At 34.3% G+C, this 13,932-nt stretch overlaps 1 protein-coding gene across 1 annotated transcript; it reads right to left on the reverse strand.

The window, feature by feature from the left end:
• Positions 1-2,103: 2,103 nt before the first annotated feature.
• On the reverse strand, positions 2,104-13,798 carry LOC113399497 (zinc finger protein ZFP2-like). Its single transcript, XM_026638640.2, has 15 exons — positions 13,526-13,798; positions 12,784-12,915; positions 11,894-12,283; positions 11,306-11,428; positions 10,071-10,198; positions 9,282-9,356; positions 8,562-8,694; positions 7,752-7,873; positions 6,384-6,444; positions 5,400-5,422; positions 5,044-5,131; positions 4,513-4,635; positions 3,643-3,753; positions 2,898-3,013; positions 2,104-2,345 (listed from the first exon to the last, which is right to left on the reverse strand). The coding sequence occupies exons 1-15, from the start codon at positions 13,631-13,633 to the stop codon at positions 2,141-2,143; spliced, it is 1,938 nt and encodes a 645-aa protein (XP_026494425.2). The 5' UTR covers positions 13,634-13,798; the 3' UTR covers positions 2,104-2,140.
• Between the last annotated feature and the right edge of the window lie 134 nt (positions 13,799-13,932).

The following is a 13,932-nucleotide window of genomic DNA, read 5'->3' on the forward strand; positions in this document are numbered from 1 at the left end:
ACCGCGTAAAAAGTCTAGATGGCGGTAGAGTGTAGTGTTTTGATCTTAATGAAAATATGTAGGTACTAAGCACGTTTTTAATGTCTTGTTTAGGATTTGATCAGGGGAATGCGGATGCATTTGGGGTCCCCCAAGACTGGAGGCCCAGGGCGAGCCACCCCTTCCAGCCCCTCCCTCCCTTGTTAATCCGCCACTGCTCTCCAATCCGTGTATATATTTATTGGTCATTGCAATTGGGCATCATCAGTAAGACCAAGAAATTTATATGACTCAACTGGATCTATCGATTCTACGTGGACATGATAAACTTTAACATATTTCATATACGGTGTGCTAACTTTTACAAAAGTTTGTTATTATTTAATATTTATCCCTACACCTTAATTACTTATCCTACACCAATATACCATATCAGGGGTTGTTTACATTGTAATCGTCATTTGTGTTTATAAAAAAACGTATCGTAACTTAAATACAGATGTATAATAACGATTCGTTAAATGTCGGAACCGGGCATAAATGATTTCCCAAACATTAGAAATATTTTTGGAGTCGCCATATTTATAATTGCTTATAATTCAGTGTGTACATTTTCGAAGTGTACGATAGTAGTATTTTTAACGTCTACTTATGGCAAAACGAAGCGCCATATTGAACCAGTTATATTAAGCGTTAAACAAGCACGAGTGTTTTATGAATTTTAGCGTTTTCGATGTTTTAACTTGAATTTAAAAAATATTAAGTTTATCATTTAATTTGAATTAGTTAAGTTATTTAATATTCAAATACAAATTATAATGAAATAATTATATACTGATAGTGACCACATATTTTCATACATTCGTCATTTTAATATTTATAACCTAAAAGGAAACTATATTGGAGGCTTGATATACGGTGAAGGCTACTATTAATGTTGTTGTGCTGCAGAACCCGAGGCCCTGGTTTCAAAACTCGAGACGATCCAGTAAAATATTGGTTTTTTTGTCGCGCTCACGGTCCTATATAAAGGTCTCACAACTCAGCAGAATTCGTAAGTAAATAGTCGAAGTGCCATCTAATGCCATCTATTGCCATCTTTGTCGCACCGGATATCCCTCGATCGTAGCGACGTTCGCGGCTCGTTAAGAGTCATACGTCAAAACAGATAGTTGCAAGATTCGCGGTCAAGAAATTCTTAAAATTCGGACTCTGGATGTTAGAAGTGTACGTGAATCTCTTGATCCCGCGTCGGAACTCTTCAATCCCGTCGGATTATAAGAGTAAGGGAATAAACGCACACTTGTGCATTAAAATATGTCCTGCGTTGTGGGTTTTAATTAATAATCATGAAAAACATTTCGTTCATTTAAATTTTATTATTGTGACTTAATACGGGACGGGATCAATGTCGGGACCCCAGGTAACCGGCTCTAATGCTCGCAGTGTGTAAGACTTGCTATGCAGGCTTGGTGTATACACGTGTATATGTCTTCACGAATTATAAACACAAATCAGGCACATAACAATTCAGTGCTGCTTTCTTGTGTATATACCCCTTAATGTTTATACACAGCCTAAATGATTTTAATGTAATTTCATGAACATCCTATAACATAATATTGTTAAATATATATTGTTTGTAAAAGATATACAATTTGATTGATACTCTTGTCTGTACAGAAGTGAGATATCTTAAATGTCTTTGTACTAGAAAATGTGATTTATTTAAATCTTACAAGAATATAATGTTGTGAATATAATTTTATGAAGTTGTTTTATTATTATTATTTTGTGTTTGTTTCCTGGCTGCTCCTCGAGTTGTTTAATTGGCTCTACTCCTGATGGCCACAGATCACGGGACGGGTTTAAACCCAAGGTCGGACCCTTAAAATGTGCTTGCCTGGGTTTGGACCCGTAATCATCGGTTAAGATGAACCACTGGGCCATCTCGCTCTATACGCCAAATATATATAGAAAAAAACTATTTATAACTAAGCCGGATAAAAACCTACGTCTTAGTCCAAGTGACGTTCGCTACACTGAGTTGAACTTCATCGAGCCATTAGGACTTGATCCAGGTTTGAATCCAGGGTAAGGAATTTGAAAACGATTTTCAGTTTGAACTTTTATTAAAATTAAATAATTTACAATTTAAATATTAATACTTTTGGTAACCGAGTGTTAGATAGTCAATTTCATTGTGTTCGATCACAATCGAATCGGACACAGCGTTCACCGGATCGACCGGATCGACCGGCTCCGGTTCGGTCTTGCTATCCGAAACCTTCTTTGGTGAAATGTTGCCTTCATCGCTGCCCTCGTCCGATATGTTCTTCTTATCTTCATTTTTTTTTCTCCGATTCCTAAAAAAAAAACCAAAAACGAATTACCGTGTATAATAAATGTAAAATTAATACAAATATCTTCGTGTGAGTGCTATTTCTACTGACACACACATGTAGGGATGTCGACAGGATTCTTTCAAAGGAGATGCATCTTCAAATTATACTATAGGTAATTCAAATATGTATATAGATCGCACAATAGTGGATCTCGTGCGACACGACGTGCGAACACGTGTCGTCGGTCGCCGGTGAGTCGCGAGTCTGTGCTTGTGCAGCGTACACAGAAAGCGGATAGAATAGAGAGGAGTACATTGAATACAGGACTCATTGCAAGTAGGTTCACCCCCTTGCACCCATCGTACTTAAATAACGATAAATTCTACATTCGCATGGAGGGGATGGATTACCACGTGGTTATCACCTGGCTACACCAGAATATCTACTAAAATACCCGTCTCTTAGGGGGCGTCACGGGATCACCTCCAAATCCATCCATAAGCCTAAATATTGGCGTACTATATAGTAAGGTGATATTAAACCATATGATCATCTAAAATAGTACCATAATACCTTTTAGGATAAGGTTGTTTCAGATGGAAAGTCCTGTAGTGCAGCTTCATGCTGTTGCTCTGTGTGAATCTCTTGTCGCATAACGTACACGCGAACGGCTTCTCTCCCGTGTGCGTCTGGAGTGTACAGGAAAAACATTTTAACCGACTACAGCGTAACTAAAGAGGTTCATTTCATAATGGATAATGTCATCTTTTCAAATCACGTACAGTTCAACGAATCTTAGAATAAATATTAGTTTGTAAGGTAAACGATAACGTACAAACAGACATACCCATTACATTTAATCGAATATACTATATTTCAAATTCAGGAAATAAGATAAGCTTTGCTATGTTATGCACTATAGACAGTTCTTGATTAATATATCTTTATTATTTATAATACAATAATCTCTTACTTTGCAGTGCAGCCATACAAAAGAAACGAGAAGTGTTTAGGGGCCCGGTTGAAACGAAGTTATAAATATATATATATAATTTTAATTAACAATTTTATTTAACAACATTTAAGAATAATGAAATGACAAAATTATTATTAAAAATTCCATGTGAATTAAAACAAAAAAAAAGTTTAAATAATATTATATAAAAACGTTTACAATTTAATTTTTTCTTACAGAAATATTTACTACCAGTTCACCCTACTGTAAGCCGCAAAAGAACTTCGATCTAATAACATTCGTTTAAACGATTAATGGTAACACGCAAACAGACATTGCTGTTTTGTATAATACGATACCTACCAACATGTGACGCTTCAATCCGATGTTCGAGAGAAACTGTCGTCCGCAAGTCTCGCACGAGTGAACCTTTTCCCTCGTGTGGAGATTCTGATGGACTGCGACGCTACCGGGCTAGATATTATTAAATATTATTAATAACTTTTCGCTTGAGTGGGACGGGGGGGGGGGGGTTATGGCAATCGGCGTTGTGATCACCATATGATCCGTTGACTAGCCAAACGTGAGATCGTAGCACACAAATAAACACCGGTATGGCAATCGGCTCAGGTTTGATCACCATATGATCCGTTGACTAGCCAAACGTGAGATTTTTTTTTTGTAGCACACAAACACATGCATTTATATATTTTAGGATAATGAATGTTACGTTCATATCATATTCTAAATTTTCAACTAGAATATTTAAATCGCTTACACAATTAACTATAATAAAAAAAAAAATATTTTATTGTAACATTTAAATCGAAAAAAATCATATAGTAAAAAATCATAACACGATTAATAGTAGATCAGTATTTTTTTATATTTTTATTATAACATGAGGCATTTAAATGGTATCATAACACCATTGATACTTACTATCAGTAATTTTGAATATATACATCACCGCAGAATTGTAAATACCGTTAGATCGTTGTCTATCTCGCGAGATTGTAAACTGCCAAAATATCGTGAACGGTGATTTAACTCAAAATAAAACGTCAAAAATTTCGATAGTTTGTTATATTTCGATTATGTTAGATTAGAGTTTATAATTTAACTGAATTTACTCACCACGATAGATAACAATCTACCGAAAAGTAATGCGTTATATTGTAAGGAGCATGTTACGGTTCATTATATTAGTATTTGTAATATGTATATTCATACCGCTAAGGATGCTCCGCAAATCTCACAGATGTGTCTCTCGTTGGGGGGGCAGAAGGACGTTCCGGGATGTTCCGCAAGGTGATGCTTCAAACACGCCGCTTGAGTATCGAAGTGCTTGCCGCACTGGAATTTCAGTTTTTTTTATTAGGACTATGTATTTATATGTGATTACAGATCTATTGTATATATACATATATAATTGTAGGTAACTAACATAAATTTGTATTTAAAATGTTGAATAAGTGTACAGTAGTTTCTTGCGGGCTCTTGTCGACAGATACTACTCTCTGAACCAGTGATAAGTTAACTTAATATAGTTTGCAAAATGACGATTCAATAGTATTTGTACTTGAATAAAGGATATTTTAATTTGTCAAGACGTTTTTAAACGTTGAAGTTAAGAAAATCGATTCAGGAACACAAAAATATTGTTATTTGGCGGTAGAATATTTGATGAATGGGTGGTACCCAGACGGGTTGCACAAAGCCCTCCCAAAAAAGGTTAATTCTTATTATTAAATAATAGCTCACCTGGTGACACGTGGTCGGTTTCGTCTTTTTTCTTCTCATCTTCTTGTTTCTTCTTATCTCGGGCTTAATGGGAACTTTTTCGAACTTTCTGGAAGATAAGTCATCGGAATAGAGTTATTCCTTTGTTTATTTATGTCTAGATAGACTGTCAAAGCTGAGAACGCGTCGGAAAAAATACTGACCAACGGTTGGTCACTAACTGCACGCACACTAGTAAAGTAGTATGACGTTTGGCGATTGTCAAGCGTAGCTGTCACGCACACCAAGAAAAAAAACTCGGCTCGTTTGTTTTAGTTCCTAAGAGTTAATCATTCAACGAAATTTAACCAAAATAAAATAAACAGCTAGAAACTCACCTGGATTTCAATAAACTTGTAATCTGAAAAAAAATATTTTAAATTAATTTCACTTAACGCGTACAAGACAACACGCTTACACTGTGTGAAACAGAACATTTTCTGATTATTTGAAGTGGTAACTTCTTATGGGGCTTCGTTACGTAACGCGTTACGGCGCCAGTCCGTCTGGCTTCCCTTTCTCCTACGCATACGGCAGCGGTGGGCAGGCTCTTCCTCTCTCACTCTAACCCACAGCCGTAAGTTACCACTTCTGTTGGGCGTCCGGAGACGCACGCATTTTTTTTTTTAAGTTATACTTGAGCGTTATAAAAAATGATAAGATTGAATGGTTTGGATGACAGTGATATGGGAACTACATGATGAAGTTGCTCGCTAAACTGTCAACTGTCAAGTCGCTCGATATAGACAACTTCACACCTTAGTTTACAATATATATATATATTTTTTTAATTTAAATTGTAAAGTAGAAAAAATAAGAAATACCATTGATTATAATAACAATAATTATTTAATTATTTGCATAAAATTAAAAAATATTTTTAATTAAACCGTAGAAGTTGTTTACACGGGCGTACGAACGTAGTTGGACGTACAAATGGATAAATTTAATTTCATTTTTAATAAAAAACTAATAGAGTTTTACCTAGAAATGGAGCTTGCCTATTGTTTTTTCATCAATATTCGACATCTCGGTAAGGTCTACCTGGTGCATCATGAGTGCCATAACGACAAAACCCCACCCAGTGCGTAACCTAGTGACAAGTTTAAAGCAAGCAAGGGGCTCGTCGTTAACAGAGAGGAAGTAAAAACAGCTAATTTAAGGCAGAAAGATCGGTGCTTTTGTATTTATAACGTTAGAAATATTAACCATTCCTTACATTACGAATACGCCACCGATATTTACACTGGTCCACTCAACCTTCGAACCGGAACACAACGATACTAAATATCACTTAAATGTAATGTTTCTGCTGTCGTTACCTTATCTTGCATCTTCTTCCCCAATATCTTTCTGGGCTGATGTTCAATCTGCAGACCTTCACTGTAACGAAGGTGTTTCATTGAATTTATTTATTTCATTTCTATATAATATAATTGATACTTTAAAAAGTGTTAAAAAATTATTAAATCGTGTAATACAGAACTGATGCCAAGCCTTGCCCAACAGATTCATGTGCGTTAAACTTATAATAAAATAGTGCCTATATCAACTAACTAGAGAACTGATTTATTAATAAAGTAAATGTTATGATTTAATTATAATTTATACCCCATAGCACTCAGGTATAATGTAGATTTCTACCTGGTTATTATCATTAGTTCCGGAGCTTACCTCATACATACAAACATACCAATTTTACCTCTTTACAATATTAGTATAGCTGTGCGTTTTTGATTCTAACTTTATTTGAACTTAGCGTGAACTTTGTATTTATTTATTTCTAGGCAGATTTCGTATATATAATATTGTAGAAGATGGAAGAAGAGTGGGGGAAACCATATAAAAAGCAGCGCTAGCAGCCGACGCGCTCTCTTTGCTGTTCGGCTGTTATCGGGTCAACATCTCGGCAACGTCATTCTGTCCGTTGGATTTTTCGTTAGATTGTTCCGTAATTGTTGTAATAGTTTCAGAGGTCTTACATTTTTAGTTTTAGTTTAATTGATTTTTAGTTTGTTAAATTTAATTGTTTTCAAAGTAGATTGGTTTTGTAAATTGTTTTCTTGAGGGTAGTAATAAATTTGTATTTAAAAAAAAAAACTTCTGGTCTTATTTCTAAGAATATATAATCATTCTTTATTGAGATACTCTGTCGTTAAAATAGTGGAAAAGAGTCACTACTGAGTTTCTTGTCGGTTCTTCTCGATAGAATCTACTTTCCGAACCTTATATACTTAATTCAATACTGTAACATGGCGATTCAAACTTTTATGAGCCTACTTGAATAAAGAATATTTTGATTTTCTATTCTCAATGTGTGCGTATTTAAACTTGTCTATAACCTATTCCAATGGAAGTAGGAAAAAAGATAAACAAACCTTAAATTTACGTATTTCATGCGATTCGCTAATAACTCAGCTATATTGTGCACTACTAAGAGTCTATGATTAATATATCTTTATTTATAATAACAACACTATTGCACTTAACTACTTATTTCCAATATTCCGATAACAGTTTCGTCGACGTTCGAAACGCCATTTTTTCGCAAATCCATAGTGAATATCATAGACTAACGTCAATTTGCTGTCAAATGTTGTTTATTCGGCTTTTTTCCTGTTATGTTTGGAATAGAGTGTATGTATTGATGTGTTTAAACGTGTCTGTGTCTGTCAATGCGTACAACTTACACGACAACTTCAGCATGCATCGCTGAATGGAAGAGATGTTCCTCGTACGCCTTCCTCGTCTCGAAGCGGATGTCGCAACGGGAACAGAACGTGTTCACGTCTTCATCATCGTCTGGGCTCTCCTGAGACAATTTAAACATTGATATCAAATGTAAAATATACTTTATTAACCTTTAAATAAGCGCTTGAGTTGTCTGGAAGAGATGGCTACTTAGATGTATTTTTTTATGTTAAGTCGTGTACATACATTACATACATACATTAGCAGCCTGTAAATTTCCCACTGCTGGGCTAAGGCCTCTCCCTTTGAGGAGAAGGTTTGGAGCATATTCCACCACGCGGCTCCAATGCGGGTTGGTGGAATACACATGTGGCAGAATTTCGTTGAAATTAGACACATGCAGGTTTTTTCAAAATGTTTTCCTTCACCGCCGAGCACGAGGTGAATTATAAACACAAATTAAGCACATGAAAATTCAGTGGTGCTTGCCTGGGTTTGAACCCGAAATCATCGGTTAAGATGTACGCGTTCTAACCACTCGGCCATCTCGGCTCGCCAAGTCGTGTACAATAAAGTATATCAACAATAACACTTTAATGAAAATATCAAATGTATAATTTACTTTAATTAATTAATTATAAGGAGAAGAACCGATAAGAATCTAAGTTGACGACAGACAGTAATATAATTTGATCTCTGTATATGAATCTTGTATGTAAATCAATGAGCACCAACTCCTCCCTTAATAATTACTAAACAGATATTTCGGACGGTCGATAATATCGGCGATAGAAAGTCGATTCGCTCACAATGTCCCGAGTGCAGTGCTTGATCCGCTTGTGCTGGTGCAGGCCCGCCGCGCTCACGAACGACGACCCGCACAGCGCGCACACGTACGCGCTGCGGTGCGTGCGCAGGTGCGTGTAGTACGTCGACGAGTGCCTGGCGGCCGGGCGCGGTTCTTATTCGTAAACTTTTTTTTATGTTATCGGTAGGCGGACGAGCAAATGGGCCACCTGATGGTAAGTGGTCACCACCGCTGTGAGAAATATTAACCATGCCTTACATCACCAGTTCACCCTTCAAACCGGAACGCAACAGTACTGAGTAGTGCTGTTTGGCGGTGGAATATCTGATGAGTGGGTGGTACCCACCCAGACGGGCTTGCACGAAGCCCTGCCACCAAGTAAAATACTCGAAACACAGTTTTGGAGTTTATTTCTTCGTAATTAAATGCGAAAATGAATTTCATTGTTTGTTAGGTTTTTACGACTTAACTTCTCAAATAATGCCATAAAATTGTGCACACACGTTGTCAAGTTTACACAAAGAGTCAATGTGTCCTCACCACGCCCTCTCCCTCTTACACACGGACGGTGACTAGTTTACCATAAATATATTGTTGTCTATACTAATATTGTTAAGCTAAACAGTATTTATTTACTAAAAGTACAAAATATCAAGAGGCAAATTTGACAAACAATCGCTTACCATCAGGTAAACTCATATAAATAAATATATAATCTTACCTAAACTCTTCATTGCAGTACGAACATTTTCTTATGACACCGCTGTGGTACTGTTCGTGGAGGATCGCCGTGTTTCTTAAAACAATGAAAATCACAATCTTATTACAAATTCATCGAGACAGACAGATATTACTTGGAACCCCTACTTTCCGTTTGCATACGATACAGAGAACGTTTTTGGGCAATGCTATACGCATATATAACAAGATACCGGGAAATGTAACCAATTTACCATTTACGAAATTTAAAAAGTTTATTAAGACTAAATTAATAAATAAGTCTTATTATTCATCAAAAGAGTACTTGTTAGAAAAAAAACGCCTGGATTTAGGCTCGGGTTCCATCACCGGACACTAATTATTGTAAAAAAAAACAGCATTGTAAATCTGTTTATTTGAAAAGAGCAACTGTGCGAGTTTCTTGCCGTTTCTTCTCGCTGGAGGCTGCTTTCCGAAACGGTGGTAGTATTTTAATATCGACGATTCAAAAACGCTTCGTTGTGAAGTTAACTTGAATAAACATGATTTGATTTCATTTTCATTTGATTGTAACACTTATTTATATAAAAATAATTTAAACATTAATCATTCAAGTACTTTTGAAACGTAAATCATTTACTTATTATAATATAATATTTGCTGTTATTCTTCGAAACCGTTTGCTTTGAAATAAAATATTCTCAAAACATTGAATATGTTGTTAGTTAAATTGATTAGGCAACGACGTCGAAGAGGCTGTATAACGGAATACCTTCGGCTAATTGCAGAGCATTGTCTATGAAATACTCACTCCACCGGACACACGAGATGGCAGCGCAGACACAGGTACTTGGTGTAGTGCGCTCGCATGTGTTTGCGCAGATCACACTTCCACTTGAACCGCATGCGACAGAACCGACACTCGAACGAACCGATCGACTGCAACAGTTTCATTTACAGGTTAAAATCACGCATGAAAATAGGTCATCTTGTGTCCATACTCTGAAATAAAGACAACCGTCAGGTCAGATTTAAAGGTCTGGAGGTCCTGCGGCCACAATGGAGGCGTTGTAATAAATACTAACTATTCCTTACATCAACAATGCGCCACCGACATTGGGAACCAAGATTTTACGTCCTTTGTGCCTGTTGTTACCCTGGCTCACTCACCCTTCAAACCGGAACACATCAATATTGAGTACTGCTGTTTGGCGGTAGAATATCTGATGAGTGGGTGGTACCTACCCAGACGGGCTTGTACAAAGCCCTACCACCAAGTAAATGATATTATGAATTAATTAGATTATTTTAATTTCAATCAGTAAGCTATAATTTATTTAGGTATGTAGTTTGATATGATATTCCATTGAGTGCACAGCTATTTCTATGACTTTCTATAAGAAAAACTAAGGGAGACACGGGGTGTTTATATATACTAATATTACTCAGAGATAAAATATATAAAGTACATAATTGATATATTACATAATTTCAATTCATTTTAATTTATATATTAAATGTAATTTATTATTTATTTATTATTACATAAAAGAGCACCAGACTGTATTAACATAATTGTTAACAGCAAGCCGTGTGCACATACTCAGGAATGTAATCCAGCTAAAAATTGTGTAAGTCCATAGTTTTAATGTATATTCTGATTGTATTGTTTTTGTATCTTTGAATAATAAATAAAAAATTAGATAAAAGTTGTCCGTATAGGGTAACTTTAGAAAAAATAACACAGGTAGGGTATAAATCATATTAAAATCATAACACATGTATGAACATCAAGACATACCTCGTTTACTAACAATTATTTGTAATTTATCCTATTAACCCTTAATGTTTGTGTTGTTCCAGGTTACGGATTAACAAGGAAGTTACTACTACTATACTTGGCTTTAAAATTTAATTGAGTTTGTTATGTCAACCGTACCGATCAATCTCATTCGTGTATTCTCCATCCTACGTGACATTGGCGAAATAATATGTGCCCTGTGGCACAACTAAAAGCCATTAAACTAAGAATTTAATTGAATATACCTCTTTATGTCTCAACTTATTGTGTCTCTTCAGCATCTCCTCTTTAGAGAAACCTTTGAAGCAATCGGTACATTTGAACGCAGCTGCTTTATATTTTTCATCATTCGCTCTCGATCTGTGTTCCTGAAACCGATTACACGTAACAAAACTTTAACGAGGTCACATCGCACTTCTATTGAAACTTCGATAAGATCAACAAAACTCGAAATTTGAAAAATAATATAATATATAATATAAAGGTTATATATTTACAATTTTACGTGTGGTTTCTATTTTATCTTACGATTTTTAGTTACACTAACTAACACTTAATTACCACTATTTATCTCTATCACTATTATGTCTATAGTGACCACATCAGATGGTCGATCTGCTGGTACACCTAACAACGCCAGCAAAAAATATTATAAACATATTATATAAAAAAATAAATAAAAAATGGCAATTTTTTTTTTTAATATAAACTAATCCTTTTACTCATCCGCTTGTATCCAGTTACATCCAGTTATATATGAATCTTGGCCAAAATACATCTGATCACATATCCAGTTATATCTGGATATATCTAATTAACAATAGATACTATACCTGCACAGCCTGTTCTTCTGTCAAATCAATCTTCTTCCAATTATTACCATCCATTAAATTTATCCTTTTGAATTTATCCTTTGTTTTAAACCCATCTTTATGCTTCCAATCAGTAACGTCATCTTTATCTATATTATCTATGTATGGACTAGTTTCTATCTTTGCATCAACATGATCATTTTCATGAATATCTTCGGTGTTAAATGAATCATCAACGGCATCTAATTGCACATTTTCAACTCTTTGTTCGTATTTGATTTCGTCTTTAATGGCTTCGTCGTGTTCAATATTTAATTGTTTAAATATATTAGATGTGAACGTTACTCTTCCTAAAGGTGATTCTAGATTATGAGCAGATCTATTTATTTTATATACTGATTCATATGTAATCTGAAAATTAAAATTCATTGATGTAGAAGCATTACAATTTATTTTTATTTATTTCATTCGTTCAATAACACTAATAAATATGTAACTATTAATCTAGAGGAAGATTTGATCGGAGAGCAGTGAATTTTTTTTTATATTATAAAGTATGTTAATGCAATTTACTTATTGAGAGTCAATGTAAGAACTATCAAATATATCCAAGGTTATTTAACTTTTATTTGTTTTTATACTCATAAATCTAGGCTAAATATTTTGAAGAACTAGATAGACCTAAAGATCTAGATTTGTAGGCTCAAAATTTGTACAAATACTTTGAGTCAGACCAATACAGTAAATTTAACATGGCAAAATTATTTAATAGCTTCCTAGAACCTCATAGAAAATCAACAGCATTTTATCCCCGCCCCGAAAACATTAAAACCCGTCTATTCTGCACCTGATATCAAATTGCTTTCATGTCTATTTATTTACTGTCTTACTATTTTGTTTTAAAGACTTACCGGGCCTTTCCTCAACATGTCTTTAAGTATTTTTTGCCCGCAATAACTCTTTTCTTTGAACTTGTGGAACTTGTGCAACTGCATTGCACATTCGAAACAAAAATAATGGGGTAGGTTGTCCGATTCGTTTACCTGTAAAGTATTCATTGTATAAGTTTAACTGAGTATTTATAAAATAATATAAATGAAAATATAAAATATACTATGTTTATTTTATTATGTATTTACTACTATGTCGAATTATGAGTCATGCATGCGATCATCTCAATTGTTGTAAAGATAATGAAAGAGTTTTTTAATAGTACTATTTAATTTTGTGTTTCTGTCAAACAACTTGCTGTCCATGCTTTAGGTGTAACTACCTATTATTGAGTTTAGTAATTAAATGTTCTGTCAGTCTGTCAGTGTCTGTTCATTTTATTTCCAGGCAGCATTGCAATATAAAGTTCAGAATTGTTTAAAATTTTTATGTCCTTAATTTTCGTATTCTAAGATAATACGTATTTTTCACCTAAGTTTCACCAAAAACACATTTTTGTTGTTATGAAATAAAATTGTTTAGATATGAAATTGAAACAAATTATTTGGTTACTAAGAATAAATTTAACGTTTTATTTACACTTTTATAAATAATCTTAGAGCTTTATCATCCTTCATAATATTACAATATACAAACAGTTCACCGAACTAACGTAATAATAAATGACTATTTATTGAATGAAAATTATTATATAATACTTACTTTTAAGGCTAAAACTTCTTCGTAATATGATTTTAATTGATGCTGATCATAATTATAAACCTTTGATTCGGTTCGAAGGCATATTCTGCATATTTTTAATTCTGCCATTATTAAAACACATGAATATGATACACAAAAATTAAGGTACCCTTAAGTTTTATTTAATGCAAACAAATTACAGAAAATGTATGTTTTATTTCAATAAAAGCCGTAAAATCCAATGTTTTTATTTAAAAACAACAAATTATGACATTGATTGATCAGAGAAAACACCATAGATAATACATATATACTGGAAAACACTGTAGATGAGTGTCTGTCGTCTGAGTGAGACAAGTGTGTTGCCTGTTGATTTTTCTATTTATGCTGCGTGTAGAGCATTATATACATAATTATTAAAACTATTT

The sequence above is a fragment of the Vanessa tameamea genome, chromosome 25 (genome assembly GCF_037043105.1).
Source record: "Vanessa tameamea isolate UH-Manoa-2023 chromosome 25, ilVanTame1 primary haplotype, whole genome shotgun sequence".
Taxonomy (NCBI): domain Eukaryota; kingdom Metazoa; phylum Arthropoda; class Insecta; order Lepidoptera; family Nymphalidae; genus Vanessa; species Vanessa tameamea.

Coding starts and splice junctions, on each gene's coding strand:
- LOC113399497 (XM_026638640.2), bottom strand. CDS start 13,633: ATGGCAGAATTAAAAATATGCAGAATATGCCTTCGAACCGAATCAAAG. Junction 12,284..12,783: donor ACATGTTGAGGAAAGGCCCG/GTAAGTCTTTAA, acceptor TTTAATTTTCAG/ATTACATATGAATCAGTATA. Junction 5,132..5,399: donor ACAAGTTTATTGAAATCCAG/GTGAGTTTCTAG, acceptor CTTATCTTCCAG/AAAGTTCGAAAAAGTTCCCA.